Source organism: Tachysurus fulvidraco, chromosome 18, assembly GCF_022655615.1.
Source record: "Tachysurus fulvidraco isolate hzauxx_2018 chromosome 18, HZAU_PFXX_2.0, whole genome shotgun sequence".
NCBI lineage: Eukaryota > Metazoa > Chordata > Actinopteri > Siluriformes > Bagridae > Tachysurus > Tachysurus fulvidraco.
The window spans coordinates 14,314,071-14,336,699 of NC_062535.1; the positions used below are offsets into that span (position 1 = coordinate 14,314,071).

The window sequence follows — 22,629 nt, forward strand, 5'->3', positions numbered from 1 at the left end:
GCTGTAGTAATTATTATAATACAATAAAATTATTATAATTCCTCTGCATCACATTACGTTACGCTTCATTATAACACTGAAGATTGAGAACACAAACGAGTTGTTGTGGTTAGAGTATTTACTGCCTGGACATGACAACTCGTTACTTTGGGGACAGACAACTATTATATAAACACAAGTGATTCATTCTGTACTGGTGAATCTAAAAAAAAAACATACACATGACATGAAGAGGTGGAGTCTGCAGCACTACAGTGACTCAGAGATGCATTGCTGAGTAATTACCTTCCCCGCCCAAGAGCCAGAAGTTTTAGCCACTACATTTAAAGAGGATGTTGTGACTCAGTGAGCATTTCTAACAAATCTGATCACTGCTTAATAATAATAACATTTTAAACCATCAGTTCTTTTTGGTGCAATTTGAATTTAAGTAACCTGATAATGAAAAAAACTCAATCTGCATGAATCAGACAATAATCTGATTTACTAGTGTTGCTATCATCAACTAAAAGTATAATTAAAATGATCAATTTAATCAGATTTTCCGACAGCACGACAGTAATGTCACTTCTGTTTTTAACAAGTCAGTGTGTTTGAATGGACTGATAACTAATCTGATAACTAGTCTGATTTAGTTATTTAAGTAATCTGATAACAAATGGTAAGAAAAGTACGTAAATTTGTTTACCGTCGTTCATCGTCCGATGATAATCTTTTTTTTTACTAGTTGTTTTGTGTTATTATCATATTATAAAAACAACAAAAAACTTTTAGATGAATTACATTTTTGTTTTAAGTAGTGTCAAAGTGTAATAAACTAAATAATCGGCACGCACTCGAAATCGTAAATTAAATCTAATGATTATTATTAGTTTGTGGTGATTTGTGCTGTACAAACATTACACATTAAAGGCATTCAAGACTAAACTGCTGCTATATAAACTGCAATGTATAATATACTGAAAAACAAACCAATGACTATTTCAGCATAAACACACAAAAAATACATCTGTTGTTGCATTTATTATCTTTTTATATGGAAGTGCTTCTCTGTCCTCCTTTTTGATCCATGAGTTTAAGCAGTTAGAAGCATGTCTGAACCATTGAACTTACTTTATTTTTTATTTGCGAACAGTACCGAAGTCTAACAGGAGATTTTTTGGAAGTACCTTAAGAACCAATGTACACATTTTATTTTTATATGCAAACAGTAGTCATTGAATGACATAACTTCGACTCTGGTGGGACTCGAACCCACAACCTTTGAATCACTTCACACAGTGTTACTTAGAAGTCCAATGCGCTATCCATTGCGCCACAGAGCCACATGAAGTGCACCTCTGTCCTCCTTTTTGATCCATGAGTTTAAGTGGTTAGACGCATGTTCGACTTCAGGGTCCACTGCTACCAAGACGAATCAGTCTTTCCAGTCGTTTTAATTCTCCAGTGCTTTAACTCTCTTCATCTGAATATATTGTCTTCTGGTAGACAAAGTAGGTTCCTGACTTTTGTGTACTATCTGCTTAACTCACTTTGTTCTAGAGTAGTGTGATTTGAATTTTGTTATATTCTATCATTGTAACTTTGAAAAACATATTTAACTCATGGTATCTTAAGTATGTAACCTAGTGAACCAGCATTAATGTATCCAATGATAGAGATTTAAGCACTTACTGTATGTACGTCGCCTGAATAAGGGCGTCTGCCAAATGCTGTAAATGTAAATGTTTTGACGGTTGGAAATTCATTTGCATTTAGCTCTGCATGGTTGCAAATCACACATAATGATGTCACTCTTAGTTGAATATAATTTAAATAGTAATCCAGTAGCGCTGTTACTTAAATATTCTTCAACTGGGTGAATTTCCTCAACTTGTAAGTGTAATGTACATGACTACAACAAAGTGCTTGCTAACTAAATTAGCAGTGTGTTGAATACATTATGGGAATTACATGATAATTATTATGCTGAAACCAGTGTTTCTTTTCCAAATACTTAATAACTGATAACTAGTTCGATACATTAAAAAACACAAATTTTACATACTCCGGTAATCCACATCCTAGATTTTCTTTTTCACTGAAGCAGAAACCGAAACTAGAGAATAATAAAAAAAAATGGTGTGGTGATTAACCCAATTATTCAGATTATAAGCTTTAAATCTCATCATGACATTTATAAAGGTTTTAAAAATTGCTCGGGTAAAATAAAGCTTTTGAAACTTTGCAAAAAGTATTACTTGCGTGTATGAACAAATGTTTATATGACGCCTGCATAATCTCGACTCTGGTGGGACTCGAACCCACAACCTTTGAATCACTCCACCAAGTGTAACTTAGAAGTCCAATGCGCTATCCATTGCGCCACAGAGCCACATAGCACTGTGAAGCACAAGTGACTGAGACGAACATCTCAGCTGTTGTGTCCAAACAAGGACAGGGTTAAAGTAGTTTTGGTAGTTTTGGCCATTCATGATTTCATAAATATTCAAATTACATGGAGTCCTGGTTGAAATCAAGTGATATTGGTGAACCTTGGAACCTTAACAACCAATGTATATATTTTATTTTTATATGCAAACAGTAGTCAGTGAACGACATAATTTCGACTCTGGTGGGACTCGAACCCACAACCTTTGAATCACTTCACATTGGTGCTACTTAGAAGTCCAATGCGCTATCCATTGCGCCACAGAGCCACACACCCCAGGAAGGCACAAGTGACTGAGACAAACATGTTAAATAACTAATATTCGATTCTGTTTCTTTAATGTTAAAATTCAAAAATTTGTTCTCTTTAGTTGAGTAAAATTATATTAGCATATATATACTGAGGAGCTTTTTTTTTCTTTATAGCCTTTATATTCTTTCTTTTTTTCTTTGTTCTTTAGAGGTAAAAAAAAATGACAATATAGATGCCCGAAGTGATTGAGGCAAAACTGAAAAAATGAGGTGACGCTGCTTAAATAACCGCTTTTAAAAACTTTTCTAAAAATAAACGTTACTAAATCTAAATATTACCATTGGTAGTTTTGGTCATTCGTGATTTCATAAATATTCAAATTACATGGAGTCCTGGTTGAAATCAAGTGATATTGGTGAACTTCCTAGGACCTTAAGAACCTTTGAACCTACTTTATTTTTATTTGTGAACAGTACCGAAGTCTAACAAGGAGATCTTTTGGAAGAACCTTAACAACCAATGTATATATTTTATTTTTATATGCAAACAGTAGTCAGTGAACGACATAATTTCGACTCTGGTGGGACTCGAACCCACAACCTTTGAATCACTTCACATTAGTGCTACTTAGAAGTCCAATGCGCTATCCATTGCGCCACAGAGCCACACCGCATGTGACTGAGACAAACACTGTCAAAAACTTAATGTTGAAACTTGTTCAGTTAGTAAAATTATATTAGCATATATACTGAGAAGCTGTTTTTTTTTCTTTCCAGCCAATAACAATACTGAAGTTGAGGTAAAAAACAAAACAAAACAAAAAAAACAAACACCAAAATTAAGTCAAAATGCACAAAGGCAGCTGTAGATTTCCACAGATTTTAAAGAAAATATTTTTTTATTTTAAAGCCAGCCATCAATCGATAAGAATTCAGACCATTTCCCAATAAACACCCTGAAGCGAAAGAGGTCACAAACACATTAAACACACACCAATCTGAAAATGTCATCAGGGACGCCACGTTATAGATAAGTCCTGCTCAGAGATTTAATAATAGCAGTGGCTTCTCTAGTGAAGGAATTTAAAATGGTTTCACCTTTCATATAAGGTTTATTTAAAGAAACTCAAGAGACGGTGAAGTTAGACACAGGAAGGGGAGAAAAATAAAGAGAAATAAACACTTCACAAATAAAGAGAAATAAACAGTAATAAACAATGAAACATTAAAACGGATTGTTTGCATTCGGTACAAAAAAACGGAAGCTAGTTAAAATCTATATCTAATGTAAAAAAACATAAAGTAAAATCCCATGTGTTCTGAGAAAGTAAAGAACATGTGCAGTGAGGACTTCATCTCTCTTTTCGTCACGTTTCAGAGAACACCACGTGTCTGATCTGTTCTCCCACTAATAAACACATGCTATGTGTGGTATGTGTTATGACTCACGTTCTTTCTCTCTCTCTCTCTCTCTCTCTCTCTCTGGCTTACTGAAATGTCAGTAACGGTGACGGCTAGCTTGTTATGACAACATGTTTCAAGGAACAAAGACGTTAAACCTAAGAGAAGCCTCTTAATTAAGAACGTTTCTCAATCCATACACCAAAGGTTTTGTCTAAAGAGGGGTAGAAAAACACCTGAGGTGATATAAAAAAGACTATGGCAAAACAAGCAAGAGATTTGTGAGGAAAGCAGAAAATGAGCTAAATCTCTCATTCTAACAGATTTTCCTGAGGTACTGGGAAAGTTTGTTTTCGAAATTTGCTAAACAAAACAAAATGTGATTGGTTGCTTTACATGTCAGTCCTACACTTGGTTAGTCCTTGGCCAATAAAAGTCTGTGGTGTCAAGATCTTGCCATCTGGCTAGCTGTGAGGGACCAGAAGGAAACTACTGGGACATGTCATGTGACCAAAATGGTGTCCAAATTTAATGTGTTATTTATTGATTGTTATTTATTTTTTTGCATTATGTTTCTTATATTCTGCAAAGCTGTTTGGAGACAATGTCCATTGTTATAACGCTATAGCAATACATTTGCATATGGATTTTGATTGATTTATTGACTTTACTAACTGTTGATCTTATCTAACATTTACAAGTCTTTCAGTGCATCTCCATGAATCATAGTCAATCTAATGCAAAATATAATGCAGAAAATTGACATCTACATACGTATGGCGTATGGTGAATTTGTTACTTCGTTTATTGACTCTGACGCTGACATGAATTCATCTTGTGCAATTATTTGTTTAGACTCATTGTCTTTCTGCATTCATAATCAAATATAATAATTCCAAGAATAACATGAATATGCACTGCGAGATCATTTGTGTTATTAAAACACAAATAGGCTTTAATGAACATGCTTGTGGTTAATTGTGAAATGTATTTATTCGTTTTAATGGTGAGTGTTTTCGGTTCATCCCGCAAAAATCTTTAACTACTTAAAATTTTTTAGTTGTTACTTTACAAGAAAATCAGTCTGAACGTAAACATTCAATTTGGAAAAAATGTGAATTTTTTTTTATAAGCTTTTTATACGGTTTTGCAAACTATACCAATTTAAAATATGAAAATATTTATAATTAATATTGGAAAATATTTTACAGGGTGTAACAAAAACTTCAATTTAACAAACAATTTCAGGATGAAACAAAAACTTCAAAGTGTCAAAGTTTTGCGAGAACGGAAATATAATTCGATGACATTTTTGGAGAGGAATGTATCGTTACGAGCCCCGAGTGAAAGGGAAGACTTCATACCACAAAACCACAGAGGAGCTGGTTCGATCAAAAAGTAGAACCGAACACATTATTAAACCAACACTACTGGATTGTGAGAATAGATTTCAAGCAAGCAAAGAAGAAGCGTAGTTCTGAGAGTGAAAAAAATAGGGGCTGATGTATAGGAAGGAAAATACAAATGTCTTTAAAAAGAATGAAAGGAAGGAAGGGAAGGTTGGCAAATGGGACATACTTCAGCTAAAAGAACAATTCAGGGATCAAGAAAAAAACAAATAAGTCAAATCCAATATCCCAAGGTAAGACTGAAAAACTCCAGACAAAGCTTAATATGAACAGAAAGACCAATAACAGTCTTTGCCACCAAACCAGATTCAGTAACATGTTCAAACATGCCTTCTGATTTTAATGAAATCAGACAGAGCGACTCGCTGCCCATTGGATCATCAAGATTGCTTCTCTGCTTCATTTAAGTCCAGGAGTTCCATCAGCTTTTCTAGAAGGGTTACTATAACTTGTTTAGAGTTGGCAATCCAGGCAAGGAGGCCTTCTGGCAAGTTATCTCCTAGCAACATCAGGACCTTCTGCAACTGCTGGTGTAGTTCTGCAACGACAGGATATCGAAGCAGAGATTTTAGGGCACCGTCTCTGACATAACGGACAGCTAAAGAAAACCCAGCAGACCATGCTTTCTATTATATTTTGGAACAACCCAAATTGCTCCATTACTGAATCATCTAAGAACTCCTAGCATCATGTGTGATCAAAATGTAGTATGAAGCCAATGAATCGATGGGTTCAAGCACAAGTAGTCTAAAAGGCGAACGTGGATGCAAAATGAAGAAGAAATGGCTTCTGATGTCACCAAGTACCGCATTCAGAGACCACTGGTGTAATTGTTTCCATGCGCTGGAATGTCTGATGCTTATGTAAAGAGTTATGGGGCATTTTACTCATCAGAGCTACTGTGTTCCTGGCTTCTTCAAAACACAGAAATTCCCACTAGCATTTATGTACAGGGAGCATACAAAGACCAAATTACAGCTGCCAGTGCTTCATGAGACCCTACTGTTATAAAGCCATAACTCCAAGTAAGCGCATGCATTTTACTGTGTAACCTTTCAGTGAGAACTTTCTTTCCCTTCTATCCCATATAGTTAGACTTCCATCAGGATTTCCATATCTATGTATACATGTGTAAGTCTGAATCAAACCAGGAATGCTTAAATCCCATTTTACATCATAAAATATCCAAATCTTTCCAGATTGTCCATGAAAATGTTTAATGTTTCACCAAGCAAAAGAGCCGGTTATGTAACCAGTACCAAGGGTGTTAGTTAAGACAATGAAAAACTGAATAAAAAGAGGAAGGAAAAGATAATAAAAGGAAACAAGGGATAGTTATGGCCCATGTTATAGATAAAATAACTAAAGGACACCACAAATACAAGGTTTAAAGTCACACCTCAGAAGAAGAGTGGACAGTCATAACATTATTACCCAAGGGCACTGGTGTAGCAGGAACAATGTAATCGTCCACATTGGCAAAAAACATATGCCTAGGCTAGAGCGATTACGTGACTTGTTTTTTTTCCTGGTTACACACCACATAGTAGCACAAAAATCAACTGTTTTTATCTCTTGAGCAGATATTTTATCAAGCGCTTCTGAAATTATCCAACATTTAAGAACGCTTACGGATCTAACAAGTGTTTACTGAACATAAATATAATTTTTTTTGTATGTATAAATGTTTAAAATACAGTTTTCAATAGTCTTTAAACTTTACAGAACAACAAACAAACATGTAATTGTACTGGGAAATGGCAGGAAAGCATTTCCTATTGAATGAAAAAACAATGGCTAATTTAAGCTTTATGCTGTGAACAAGAAAGAAAGAATCTTAAGGTTGTTCTTCTTTGGAAAACTGTAAGGGTTCGACGTAGAACCATATAATAAAAGGTTAACCATTGATAAAACTTTTCAAATTGAACCCAGAAGCCCATAAAACTATTTAGACCTCTCCTCTATGCATTTAGATGTCTATGAGAAAAGCTTCCATCTAGCACCCTTTAGAAGAAAAGCTTCTTTTGAAGACTATGTCCCTTTTGAAGAACCCTTGTGTAACTCAACATCATGTATCCACTTCAGAAAAAGTTCCATATAGTAGCCATAGAATACTAACTTATCCATATCGATATACTCTTATTAACCTTATACCAGCTCAGAAAGGAAAAGCTACAAGGAAGCCAGAAACACTTAAGAAACTCTTTTTCTTAAACGTTATAACATTCAGTTTTTCTCTCCCAGGGAACTCTATAACGCAGTGTTTTCCTAGTCAGATCACCTGAATCATTCAAATAACCCGTAAGTACTCCTACACTGTTAAAAATAAAGTTGCCAAGAAGAACCAATAAGGGTTTTTTTGCTCGAATGTCATAGAAGAACCATTTTTGGTTCCCCAAAGTTACATTCAGTAAAAGAAAAGTAAAAGAATCCCTTTTTTTCTTACTACCATAAAGGAAAAAAAGTGTAGTGCAGTGGAAACATAAGGTTCTTCATAGAACCATATACCCTGATAAAGAACCATTTAAAAACCATTAAGACTGTAGAAGGATGGGTTCCATGACATATAAAGTGGCTTAAAGTAAAGTTTTTTGGAGAACCCTAGACAGAACTTGTGTAGGAACTCTTCATAGAATGCTTTCTCCAAGAGTGTAATTGAGGTGTGTGTTCCAGTAAGTTACTAAAAAAAAAGGTACCTTAGAACATGTCGTGTTTCTTGATATTTACACTCAAAAACATATAAAATCTTAACATTTGTGTGAGGCTGAGTTTAGCAGGAACCCATGACAGGGGACGATTTCCTTTAGTCCACTAGATAAGACTGTAAGTGCTTAACATAAGTGAAAGAATGTGTATTTACCTTTAGGTTGATCATTTTGAGCATCTAAAAAAAAACAAATGTAACAAACAAATGTAAGCAACACATCTGTGTGTATAAATGTCTATATCAGTGATATAAGCAAATAAGAATTAATTTTTATATTATATATTAGATCACATGAAATAATACAAAAAGGTTTTGTATTACTGTGCCTGTGTTTTTTACACAGAAGGTTTTTTGTGGTCAGATATGAATCTCAGGAGACAAATAATGATCATAGTTACACACTGTGGTTAGATTTGAAATATAGTAAATCTAGTATTAGTCATATCTGGAGACACGGTGCTTTTTTCAAAACATATATTCATGTACATGTTTTGAAAAAGCACAGTGTCTCCAGATATGACTAATACTGCTACTGTCACTAGCTAACTAGCTAAGTGCTAGTAATAAGGTAGCAATTTTTCTCAGATAAAAACATGTTCGATTTCAGCACGAATCTGGAATTTCACAGTCATATTGTTCACCATTTATTTAATAGCAGATTAACCAGTCAACTAGTTCTGTAAATAATTGTCAAATTTGTGTTTTCCTTCATCTTCCAGGTTAACACAGACAGCACCGCATGCTAACTGTAAACTAGAGAACACATGCTAACTGTAAACCAGAGAACACATGCTAACTGTAAACTAGAGAACACATGCTAACTGTAAACTAGAGAACACATGCTAACTGTAAACCAGAGAACACATGCTAACTGTAAACCAGAGAACGCATGCTAACTGTAAACCAGAGAACGCATGCTAACTGTAAACCAGAGAACATATGCTAACTGTAAACCAGAGAACGCATGCTAACTGTAAACCAGAGAACGCATGCTAACTGTAAACCAGAGAACGCATGCTAACTGTAAACCAGAGAACGCATGCTAACTGTAAACCAGAGAACACATGCTAACTGTAAACCAGAGAACGCATGCTAACTGTAAACCAGAGAACGCATGCTAACTGTAAACCAGAGAACATATGCTAACTGTAAACCAGAGAACATATGCTAACTGTAAACCAGAGAACGCATGCTAACTGTAAACCAGAGAACATATGCTAACTGTAAACCAGAGAACATATGCTAACTGTAAACCAGAGAACATATGCTAACTGTAAACCAGAGAACATATGCTAACTGTAAACCAGAGAACACATGCTAACTGTAAACCAGAGAACATATGCTAACTGTAAACCAGAGAACGCATGCTAACTGTAAACCAGAGAACGCATGCTAACTGTAAACCAGAGAACACATGCTAACTGTAAACCAGAGAACACATGCTAACTGTAAACCAGAGAACACATGCTAACTGTAAACCAGAGAACATATGCTAACTGTAAACCAGAGAACATATGCTAACTGTAAACCAGAGAACATATGCTAACTGTAAACCAGAGAACATATGCTAACTGTAAACCAGAGAACACATGCTAACTGTAAACCAGAGAACATATGCTAACTGTAAACCAGAGAACGCATGCTAACTGTAAACCAGAGAACGCATGCTAACTGTAAACCAGAGAACATATGCTAACTGTAAACCAGAGAACATATGCTAACTGTAAACCAGAGAACACATGCTAACTGTAAACCAGAGAACGCATGCTAACTGTAAACCAGAGAACACATGCTAACTGTAAACCAGAGAACACATGCTAACTGTAAACCAGAGAACATATGCTAACTGTAAACCAGAGAACATATGCTAACTGTAAACCAGAGAACACATGCTAACTGTAAACCAGAGAACATATGCTAACTGTAAACCAGAGAACATATGCTAACTGTAAACCAGAGAACATATGCTAACTGTAAACCAGAGAACACATGCTAACTGTAAACCAGAGAACACATGCTAACTGTAAACCAGAGAACACATGCTAACTGTAAACCAGAGAACATATGCTAACTGTAAACCAGAGAACATATGCTAACTGTAAACCAGAGAACGCATGCTAACTGTAAACCAGAGAACATATGCTAACTGTAAACCAGAGAACGCATGCTAACTGTAAACCAGAGAACATATGCTAACTGTAAACCAGAGAACGCATGCTAACTGTAAACCAGAGAACATATGCTAACTGTAAACCAGAGAACGCATGCTAACTGTAAACCAGAGAACGCATGCTAACTGTAAACCAGAGAACATATGCTAACTGTAAACCAGAGAACATATGCTAACTGTAAACCAGAGAACATATGCTAACTGTAAACCAGAGAACACATGCTAACTGTAAACCAGAGAACATATGCTAACTGTAAACCAGAGAACGCATGCTAACTGTAAACCAGAGAACGCATGCTAACTGTAAACCAGAGAACATATGCTAACTGTAAACCAGAGAACATATGCTAACTGTAAACCAGAGAACGCATGCTAACTGTAAACCAGAGAACGCATGCTAACTGTAAACCAGAGAACGCATGCTAACTGTAAACCAGAGAACACATGCTAACTGTAAACCAGCGAACACATGCTAACTGTAAACCAGCGAACATATGCTAACTGTAAACCAGAGAACACATGCTAACTGTAAACCAGAGAACATATGCTAACTGTAAACCAGAGAACATATGCTAACTGTAAACCAGAGAACACATGCTAACTGTAAACCAGAGAACATATGCTAACTGTAAACCAGCGAACTTATGCTAACTGTAAACCAGAGAACGCATGCTAACTGTAAACCAGAGAACACATGCTAACTGTAAACCAGAGAACGCATGCTAACTGTAAACCAGAGAACGCATGCTAACTGTAAACCAGAGAACATATGCTAACTGTAAACCAGAGAACATATGCTAACTGTAAACCAGAGAACATATGCTAACTGTAAACCAGAGAACGCATGCTAACTGTAAACCAGAGAACACATGCTAACTGTAAACCAGAGAACACATGCTAACTGTAAACCAGAGAACATATGCTAACTGTAAACCAGAGAACATATGCTAACTGTAAACCAGAGAACGCATGCTAACTGTAAACCAGAGAACGCATGCTAACTGTAAACCAGAGAACACATGCTAACTGTAAACCAGAGAACACATGCTAACTGTAAACCAGAGAACACATGCTAACTGTAAACCAGAGAACGCATGCTAACTGTAAACCAGAGAACGCATGCTAACTGTAAACCAGAGAACATATGCTAACTGTAAACCAGAGAACGCATGCTAACTGTAAACCAGAGAACATATGCTAACTGTAAACCAGAGAACAACGTACCTGCAAAGTGGCCGGCATTCGCAACAGCAAGGAACACAGACAACAAACACACAGAAAAGAAACAGATGTAAATAAAAGTTACTAACAGTTACTAACTCGAATCTTGATTACAAAAGCATATTCATAAGTTGAAAATATAATCAAATAAATGCTTTCACAGACTGTAACCATAACAACGCTCTAGGCGGTCCTAGCTAGTATTGGCTAACTAGCTAGTCTAGCTTGCTATCTAGATGAAATAAAAATACATTAAGGTAGATAAATTTAACTCATCATGTACTAGTGAACATCTCTAAAAACAGCTATGTTTGTGTTTTAGTTATATTTATTTATATTTATTATTTGTTATTATTATTTTATTTATATTATTAATTTTTTTAACTCAATTTGGCTCATTAGCGAAACACTCTGCACTCCATGTTTGTTTTTCTAACTTGGCCTCCATTTTGTGACCTGAACAATTAAAGATCATAGAATGCCACGTCGTGCTTTTCTGAATAGTTCAACTTCTTTAAATTCTGGAAGCTCCACTGTGGCCAAAAACACAATGTCTGACAGCATTAGTTTGAAAAGCATGAAAGTGGCCTAAAAATCCTAACCCTAAGAATCCTATCCCTATCCATTTGAATTTTTTTAAAAAGTCTTATTGTTAAGTAGATCATGTAAGTCTATTTTTTTATCAACCACTTCTTATGAAAATGAAATAATGTTGAGTAAAAAAAAGGACCAAAGAGATGAACATGTACCGTCAGAATAATCCACATGACTGGCATCAGGTTTTTTACCATCCAAAAGATCATCATCAGAGAAGCCACCTATAAAATATGAAGGATATTAACTGGATGGACCATACACACACACACACACACACACACACACACACAAACACACACATACACACACGCACACACATGCACACACACGCACACACGGACACACATACACGTACACACACAAAAACACACACACACACAAAAAAAACAGGGAGAGTGTCCATACCTCCACTATTTGGCGGGACAACAGGTTGCTTAGGATCTGCAGAAACAAAAAGCGTCAAATTAAAAACTCAAAACTATTATTAGTGACATTATTACACTGCTGCCTAAAGTAATGTCACATCTGTAATATACAGAGTCTTCTGCTACCTGTGAAATACATTAAAAATTGCTGCCAAGAATTTACACAAGTGACAAATTGAATTTGAGGGATTAATAACAGAACATCTCATTTCATCTGAACTGACCAACCCTTTCTGTAGATACAGTGTGCACATCATGCAAGCGCGCACACACACACACACACACACACACACACACACACACACACACACACACACACACCCACATACACGCACAGGCACAAACAGGTGCACACACACACACACACACACACAGGCACAAACACACGTACACGCACACACTCCGGCACAAACATGCGCACAGACAGAAACAGGTGCATACACACAGGCACAAATACATAAACACACACAGGCACAAACATGTGCACACACAGGCAGAAATATAGGCACACACACTCCGGCACAAACATGCGCTCACACGCACACACACGCACACACACAGGCACAAACACGCGCATACACACAGGCACAAATACACAAACACACACACGCACACACAGGCACAAACACGTGCACACACACACACACAGGCACAAATACACGCACACACACAGGCACAAACACGTGCACACACACACACAGGCACAAACATGCGTGCGCACATACACACACACACACACACAGGCACAAACGCGCGCACACATGCATAAACGTGCACACACACACACATACACACAGGCACAAACGTGCACACACAGGCACAAACGTGTATACACACACAGGCACAAACGTGCACACACACACACACACACACACACACACACACACACACACATACACGCACACACAAAAAGAGTGTCCATACCTTCAGTCTTTGGTGGGACAACAGGTTGCTTAGGATCTGCAGAAAGATGCAAATTAAAAACTCAACACAACTATTAGAGTGACATTATTACACTGCTGCCTAAAACAGGGAGAGTGTCCATACCTCCACTATTTGGCGGGACAACAGGTTGCTTAGGATTTACACAAGTGACAAATTGAATTTGAGGGAGTAATAACAGAACATCTCATTTCATCTCATCTGAACTGACCAACCCTTTCTGTAGATACAGTGTGCGCATCATTCATCGCCTATTGAAGAATAGACAAAACGCTAAGCTGACGTATTAAAGCTGGGAACAGATCCGGAAAAAGAGAGAGAGAGAGAGAGAGAGAGAGAGAGAGAGAGAGAGAGAGAGAGAGAGAGTTTATTTAAAATTGTAAATTTCTAGAGCTCTGGAGAGACTTTTAAAAACAATAAACTGCCAAACTGCTTCTTTTTGGGTTTATAGCAGAAAAGAACATTTTAACTTGTATCATTATCAGGATTCATATAGAAATGAAACAGAATCCTTACAAATTTGCTTTCGACCGTTTAGACACAGTAATGAACGGGATCATACCTGAAGGGATAGCATCTGCAAGGTCTAAGTCTAGGGATGGAAAAACAAAGAGAAATGTTTCAGTAGAAACTCTAACGTAATGTGTGTCCACCTGTGAAAACGCTTCAGATGATCCGATTTTTATATTGTAGAATTTTTAACAAATGCACATGGAGATCTGAAAGCTGAGGTCATGTAGCTGGGTGTCACACACCGAGAGGGGAATTTGTGACAAGAAAAAAAAATTAAAATGATTAGAATGATTGATTATTTAAAATCGAATTCAAATGTTATTAGTCTTATAGATCATCTTAGACAATATGACATACAAATAAAGTCAAATATAGAATATTAAATATGGAATTTTATAATATAAAAATGTATTTTATAATAAAAAAAATTAGGGGAATTTAAAAATGAAACAAAATGGAATTTAAAGTAAAACTGAATGAAATAAAATAACATAAAATCTTCTTTTCTAGAATTCAGCCAATAAGATTTTACAGGATTTCCAAAGGCACCTCACATTTATAATGTGTATTAAAAGGCAAAGTGTGTGTGTGTGTGTGTGTGTGTGTGTGTGTGTGTGTGTGTGTGTGTGTGTGTGTGTGTGTGTGTGTGTGTGTGTGTGTGTGTGTCCTTACCACCACCTCCTGCTGGCTTGGGTGGTTCTTCAGTGCGAGATGAAAAACAATAATCAGAATCATATCACAGGACGCCAGTGACAACATAGTTCTTTAATTCAGACAGTTGTCTGTTACACATATAGTAAATGATCGTTATACTGTTATATGCCACGAAAATCAACCAAATATTTCAAAAAATTCAATAAATACTAACTCTACCTGTAGGTTGAGGATCGTCTTCGTCTTAAACGGAAAACATTAAATGTCACATAATATTCATTTTGTAATTTAGAATGATAATGATAGAAACAAGCAATTACAAAACAAAACGCAAACATTAGAATTATTAGGAGTATTATTATGAGTGTTAACATACCAGGTAAGGCATCAAAAAGACTCAAGTCTGCAAAAAGAGAAAGAATATTGCTATTAATATTACATATATATTACTTCAAATTAATCGTCAAATTAATTACTTCCGATAAACTTGTCAAAATCTACAAGCACCTTAACAATACAATGCAAAGTAAATATTATTGTAATATTTTAAGTTTACTAAATCTATGGAGTCCGGTAAGTCCGTTGGAAACAGAGAGAATAGTGTTTGTATTTGTGTACAACCTATCATTTATTTTCCATCAGGTTTAGGCAACAGGTTGGCTGACTAAACCAAAAGCAGACAAGTCGAACCTAATCCAAAATATATCTGTCTTTGGTTCCAAGAAAGAAAGACGGTAACTGGCTGTATTAAGTTAACCGATTCTTTTTAAGAGTTTATTTTTTTACTTTTATTAGAATCGATCAGACGTCTAATGCTAACGTTGCTAATAGTTCTACTTGAACTTATACGGCAACCTTTAACGGCATTTATAAAATATCAAAGCCTGTAATTTAACATCATCAGATCAGGAACAATTTCTGACATTTCTACATGCTGGTATGATCTTAGGTAAAATCTTCAGGCATACACCAATCAGCCATGGAGCTTAAAAAACCACCTACAGTTGATGTGAGTAATGCTAGATGACTCAGAGGATCAGAGAATCTCCAATACAGCAGGTCTTGTGGGGTTGTTCTTGGTATGCAGTGGTTAGTATCTACCAATAGTGCATCATTAAGTATTCCTTAAAATCAGTGACCTAATTCAGTAGGTATATCACCACTCATATTAAACTGTCTGACTTGCACATTCACTAAATAGCTGTTTTGCACACTACAGTAACCTCAATACGACATCCAACTGTTGCTATTACACAAGTGTATATTATACATGTCTGTAAGAACACTCTTTGTTTATAGTCCTCTATTTTTGCACAATATTCTGTATAATATACAGAATGCACACTGTTTGGTGCTATTTTGTTGTCCTGTAGTGGTTTGTGTTGTGTCCTTAGCTCTGTGTTGTTTTATGTAGCATCATGGTCCTGGAGAAACGTTTTATTGTTTCAATATGTGCTGCATCAGCTATATATGGTTGAAGTGACAATAAAAGCTTCATGACTTAACAAGGCTTCACTTGATGTGTCCTGGCGCACTAGAAAATCAGTTCAGGAATGGTCTGAGGAACATGACAAACAGTTCAATGTGTCGGAACTGCCTAAAAATCCCCAACATTTTGATCCGGTCGAGCGTCTGATGAGATGTGATGTACAAGTCTGGTCCACTTTATTTAGCAGCACAATAAAGACCTACACCATATTATGCAGGTGTTTTAATAATACGGCGGATCGGTAAACGATACAATTACGACACGATTCAAGTCAAGAGTTTTTGACATTCTATGACAGACATAAATAGCTAAAGTAAACTACTTTTCTTTCTCACTGCTACTACTAAAGTTGATTTTCTAAACAATCTTCACACTGTGACGTATTAAATATTTATTTCGTGTTAGCGGTTAGCAGTTATCACTATATCATAATAATGACCAGGTCTACAGCTAAAACAAAAAATCAGGCAAGACCGTTTACAACAATTTTAACACTCTAAAACAGGCATCACACTTGACACACATCATACCGACTTTTTATAACCAATGACATAAGAGTATCATCTTCTGTAGCTGAAACAAAGCAGGTCCTCCTGTTTTACTCACACAGATGATCCTGGCATTTATTTCAGTATGTGAAAGAAATAATTCTGTTTCAACAATCTTCACACACTATAGCCCTATTCGGACGGGATTAGTTTTACGTGGGGACGTGGAGTAATGAAATTTTACCTCAGGACGTCTGTAATATTAACTGGCCAATTCGAACGGGACAAGACATCTCAGTAAAACTAGCAGAAGTGGGAGGGGTAACTCGCTTTACGCACCACAATAACCTCCTTGTCGTCATGTGACGTTGCTTCCTGTTATCACGTGCGCAAACAGACAACTTGGCGCCTCCATGCTTGAAAAACGCGCCAAAAACTACTTTTAAACAGGAAATGACGGAATTTTACCGTACATATTTACAGCGGGTCTATTCGGACGGGATTAGTCTTACCTGAGGTCATTTTTCCGGACCTTTTTACAGAAGGTAAAAGTTGCTGTAATCTTTACTGACATTGTCTGTAATGATTAACGAGATGGCGCATTCGGACGGGACTAAAATCACTGAGAAGCTCTGGTAATAATTACTTTACCCCCCACGTCCCCACGTAGAACTAATCCCGTCCGAATAGTGCTTATGATAGATAAAAGGAAAAATATTGATATTTCTCTGTACGTAAAGTAAAGGAGGGTCTGATTTGTTTCTGTGATAGACATATGACACAGTTATGGTTCTATAGGTATACTGATTGATTGATTGATTGATTGATTGATTGATTGATTGATTGATTTGATTGATGTTAGTGTTGTAGCTCATTGGTTATGATGTTGGACTATGGATTAGGTGTTCAAATCTACTGCCAAGCTGCTCCCCCTGAGCCCTTGAGCAAGGCGCTTAACCCTCGACAGCTCAGATGTTTAAAATAAGATGATATCTAGTTAAGAACCCGAAACGATGATGGACTCATAACACGATTATGATTTATTTTTCTACAGCTGGATGAAAGCAAGACCTGTTTTGTATACCGCAACCCTATGACAGACATGTAACATAATAATGGCATTCTTATGTCATTCCTTTGTCAATCCTGAACCCCTGTTTAAACAAGGGCCAGTCAGGTGTGAAAGGATTGGGCTGATCCTCTTGTATAAATATGCCAAGCAGACTAACAAGTAACAATAGCCACTATAATTTTACTTACAAAAACAAACCGACTATTTGCTCAATACACCCTGGACGGAGTACCAACCCATCGCAGGGCACACACACACACACTCTCATTCACTCACACACACACCGGAGTACCCGGAGGAAACCCCCGAGGCACGGGGAGAACATGCAAACTCCACACACACAAGGCAGAGGCGGGAATCGAACCCCCAACTCTGGAGTTGTGAGGCCAACGTGCTAACCACTAAGCCACCGTGCCCCCGTTTATTAATATTTTTAAAGTTTATTACATTTTGTTCCCTGAAATTTTCATACCTGTACAAAAACCTTCCAAAAAACAGTGAGACATTAGAAATAATTTCCATAAAAAAAAAATTTTAAATTCGCAGCACATTTTTACATCGATCTGCATTAACGTGTAGGTCTAAACACGTCTGATATTATGATACACCACATGGTTGCAAGAGTCTGAGTGAATCATGCGTGAAACCCTAAACGTACGCTCAGTGTGTATCCTGTACAAACAGGTTGCCATGGTGATGTTTGCCAGTTGTTATTGTTTGTCTGTACCCCATGGTGATTAACGTTGACTCACTACAGAAACTAAAGAAAGGTTTTTAGGACAGGGTGAGGCTCGATCTGCTGAATGGCACAGAGGAAGTAGAGAAAATGTGGATTTTAACTCAACAATGTGAAGAATGAACGAAAGTCGGGTAGCATTATGTGAGGCAAGGTTTTACTGAATATTAGCTATTAGCGTTGTTTGGTTGTACTCTGCCATTGAGCCTGAACTTGTGGAAATTTACCACACTGTGAGGATTATTTACACTTCACTGAACACTGAATACTCAATTACAATAGCTAATGGTTTAAGCGGACAATTTCTAAATGATAAATGGATTCCTTGCTAGGAAAGTGGTAGGATTTACCACAGACAGATAACATTTATGTCTATTTTCCTCCTGAGTAGGAAACGTCTAGTCAATTACACTTTCACTCTTCAATATGAGGCTAACAACTGAGTGCTAACATTTATCTTTAGTGACAGCGTTCCTTCGATTGAATTGTGCTTCACATGTAATTCACTTTGGATAAAAGCGCTTGTCAAAATAAATAAACGTAAACGTAGCCTGCGAGCTAATTCTACATCCTGGACGTTGTTGATAGTTTAAAAATGACATTTATGACACAAAAATCTAAGAGATCTTGGCTTGGGCCTTCTGCAAGTAAAGTAAAAGGCATTGTGAAACCTACACAGACTGCCAAGAGATTAAAAGGGAGAATTTGATTCATGGCATTTTTCTAAAAATCTAAAAACTCATAGCCTTGTGCTTGCGGTTTGGTTGCTAGTTGCAACCAAGGCATTACAGGAAGTACGGGGCTTTGAGTCACGCAAAGGCATAAATGTAGAACACTGTGTATCACTCATATATGTATCTTCATTTTAATAATTGGTTTTATGTTGACTGATAAAATATAATAATAAATCGGACTGTTATACTAAAATGAGAACAGGACGTTTACAGGAACAGAAGAAAGGCTAGAAGAAAGTATTTAATTCTACACACTAATAAACTTTATCAAACAGTGCCAACTTTTCTTTAATATATACAGTAGGCCTGGCTTATAGATTTAACATAAACTAGTCAATCAACGTGTAGATATCAACTAGTTAAATTGTGTATGTGTAAATTGCAATATTTCAGACTAGAGTTAATCGCACATTGTGATTTTTTTCCCCTTTCCTTTTTAATAGAATGTGATTCACTGCATCGATTCACTCGACTCATGAAGCGTTGGGCACTCATCTGTTTTTGCTTTGACAAAGGAAAAGATGACTAATCGACGAGTCCACTATTTTTTATTTTTCTTCTAAGGACTTATCCAGGGCAACTTCTATTGTATACAACTGAGCGATCGAGGTTAAGAGCCTTGCTCAGGGGTCCAGCAGTACAAACTATTAACCTTCCAAAACGCTAGTACACCACCTTAACCTCTAGGCTGAAACTTCCCCCAATAACAATACGGGCTTATTTACAAAGGACTGTACGTGCAATTTGTGTCCTTACAGAAAATACAGAAAACGTAAGTCATTTAGTAAAGGTGGGTGACATAAAAATACGATATCACAATACTTGAGGTCATCTTCAGACTACACAATATATATTCACTCACCAATCACATTCACAGGAACACATGCATACCTGCAATTTTCCAACCAACATAGTATGTGGTTTGTGTATTTCAGAAAATGCTGATGTGGGATTTTGACACTCAAAAGTCTGTACAACACCTGGGATTGGATAAGAATGGCCAAGCTGCTATTTTCTAGCTGATAGGAAGTACGTAGTAACTCATTTAACTATCTTTACGACCACGATGAGCAGAAAAGCGTGAGATGAAAAATACTTGATAACGTTTTTGCAAATGGAAATATCCAATTTTTTTTTATCATAAATGCATGTCATAAAACACAAAGAAAAAAAATACTTCATTTTTTTAATAAAATGAGCTACTTTTTAAAATGAGTAAGATATCAGTTTTAATATAATTGTGCTGTTTCTTATTATGTCACTGTTCATATTACGATGTTATTATAACACAGTTTCCATATCAATATGACATCATCACATTAGTCCTAGTCTTTACACTTATTTTTTACTTATTCACACTTTTTTTTACATTTACTCAAATTAGATCGAATTATGATCACAATCGACATGCTGCCTTTTTATTCCCATGCTTTATTCAGACCGGATTACTCTGGTACTCAAGTGACTCACTAAACGAAAACACTTGAAGTCTGACAAATATGTCTATCCCATAGTATTCGGGAGACACTCTGCATGCAGTACAAACACAACTGCACACACTATGGAGAGCTTAAAGGTGGCAATCATCCTATAACAAATGTCTTTGTTCTGGTGGCGGAAAACAAAATACGTCGAGAAAACCCATGAAGCATGAGGGATTGAGCTTCCAACCCCAGATGTGCGAGACAAACCTACTAAGCCACTAAACTATATTTAGAATTATTAATAAACTTAACTGGTTTTAGACTTTTCTTCTCAAGGTGTGGCACATTTTGGGTAAAGAACTTGCATTCTTGCTAGTTTTGGTTCTCCAAAATTACTATATATATTATTAGGGGGGGGGGATGCTATTTTTTTTGTTCCTTATTATAGGCTAGAGAGTAACAAATAGCCTTAGAGGTTTTACACACACACACACACACACACACACACACACACACACACACACACAATCACCAACCTTTTAAACAGACAGACACACAAAAACACACACACACACACAATCACCAACCTTTTAGACACATGCACACATGCACTCACTCACACACCAACCTTTTAGATACACACAATCACCAACCTTTAAGACACACACGCACACATACATACATACATACATACATACATACACACACACACACACACACACACACACGCGCACACACCAACCTTTTAGACACATGCACACATGCACTCACTCACTCACACACACACACACACACACATATACACCAAACTTTTACACACACACACACACACACACACACACACACACACACACACACACACACAAACACCAACCTTTTACACACACACACACGAACACACACACACACACACAATCACCAAACTTTTAGACACACACACACAATCACCAACCTTTTAGAAACACACACACACACACAATCGAAGTTATACAAGTGGATCCTGGTGGTGCATTTATGTGGGTAAAAAAGTACTTACAAAGAAGAAACAAATAAACTCATTTTTGGAACAGAAAGATCATCCATGAAACATTACTTTTAAAGTCTGCAATATGAGTGCTAAGGGTGTACAAACATTTGCACTAATGCTGTAGGTAAACCTGAACCACCCCAGTGGAGTTGTTTTTCCTACTACATGGCACAGTAAACATAAACAGACCTAATTCATAATTCTATAATAATTCTATTTAAACTACAGTGTGATACTTTTTTATAGATACTTTTTAAAGATACTTTAGATACTTTTTAAAGTATCTACTGCAAAAAAAAAAACATCAGCATGAGCTTTGTTTCAGCAAAAAAAGGATGTAGTTCAGAGGTGTGAAAGTAACACCTACCCTGTGCTTTAGTTATCAGGAGAGCTCCAAAAAGTAAAATCCACAGATAGTAATTCATTTCTGTTTTCTCTGCAAATTAACACTGGACACTGTGTTCTGGATCCGAGCTGTTGGAGTCGAATCCACATGCGAAAAGAGTCAATTCTGTCGAAATGGGTGTGTCGAGTTAAAAAAAAAAGAGCCGCCCTACTGGAGCAACGACTAGTGTTAAACGCAGGGAAATGTGGAAGGCCACAAGGGTCAAAACCAATGAGAGGTTACAACTCATAAATGTACATCCGGGAAAAAGACACTGTAAAGGACCTTAGCTACTGCTCTCTAAGACACTTTACTTTGCTGTGTCATGCACTACAGTGCACCTCGCCACTTTAAAATGGAGAATATATTTTTATACTAGGTACTATGTGCAATATACCTAGCTCAATAATGCATGCATTCAAATAACCAAGTCATTACACTTACTTTAAATCATGTTTTTTTTTTTAATCGTCTTTTTTAACTCAATACAACGTTTAGATGTCTAGAGTCTGACTCGTAACCCGAAGGTTGTGGGTTCGAGTCTCGGGCCGGC

At 36.6% G+C, this 22,629-nt stretch overlaps 1 protein-coding gene and 4 non-coding genes across 8 annotated transcripts in view; all 5 read right to left on the minus strand.

Moving 5' to 3' along the window:
* Window positions 1-22,248, minus strand: part of cd99 (CD99 molecule) — a 27,726-nt gene extending 5,478 nt beyond the window's left edge. Inside the window, exons 1-11 of one of the 4 annotated variants that reach the window (XM_047802919.1) lie at window positions 22,059-22,248; window positions 15,098-15,124; window positions 14,941-14,964; window positions 14,740-14,766; window positions 14,117-14,146; window positions 13,660-13,695; window positions 13,537-13,572; window positions 12,593-12,628; window positions 12,340-12,408; window positions 8,353-8,376; window positions 3,549-6,030 (exon numbers count right to left, since the gene is read on the minus strand). In XM_047802919.1, coding sequence (XP_047658875.1) covers window positions 5,873-6,030; window positions 8,353-8,376; window positions 12,340-12,408; window positions 12,593-12,628; window positions 13,537-13,572; window positions 13,660-13,695; window positions 14,117-14,146; window positions 14,740-14,766; window positions 14,941-14,964; window positions 15,098-15,124; window positions 22,059-22,116 — 525 coding nt within the window. In that variant the 5' untranslated portion in view covers window positions 22,117-22,248 and the 3' untranslated portion in view covers window positions 3,549-5,872. Of the gene's footprint in view, window positions 1-3,548; window positions 6,031-8,352; window positions 8,377-12,339; window positions 12,409-12,592; window positions 12,629-13,536; window positions 13,573-13,659; window positions 13,696-14,116; window positions 14,147-14,739; window positions 14,767-14,940; window positions 14,965-15,097; window positions 15,125-22,058 lie in introns of those variants that run through there. The other 3 variants (XM_047802918.1, XM_027161679.2, XM_047802920.1) reach the window with 3 other exon arrangements.
* trnar-ucu lies at window positions 1,234-1,325 on the minus strand. The gene is given in 2 exon segments: window positions 1,234-1,269; window positions 1,289-1,325. It is a non-coding gene; the product is annotated as a tRNA-Arg (tRNA).
* On the minus strand, window positions 2,283-2,374 carry trnar-ucu. The gene is given in 2 exon segments: window positions 2,283-2,318; window positions 2,338-2,374. It is a non-coding gene; the product is annotated as a tRNA-Arg (tRNA).
* trnar-ucu lies at window positions 2,607-2,699 on the minus strand. The gene is made up of 2 exons: window positions 2,663-2,699; window positions 2,607-2,642 (listed from the first exon to the last, which is right to left on the minus strand). It is a non-coding gene; the product is annotated as a tRNA-Arg (tRNA).
* trnar-ucu lies at window positions 3,256-3,348 on the minus strand. The gene is made up of 2 exons: window positions 3,312-3,348; window positions 3,256-3,291 (listed from the first exon to the last, which is right to left on the minus strand). It is a non-coding gene; the product is annotated as a tRNA-Arg (tRNA).
* Window positions 22,249-22,629: the final 381 nt, after the last annotated feature.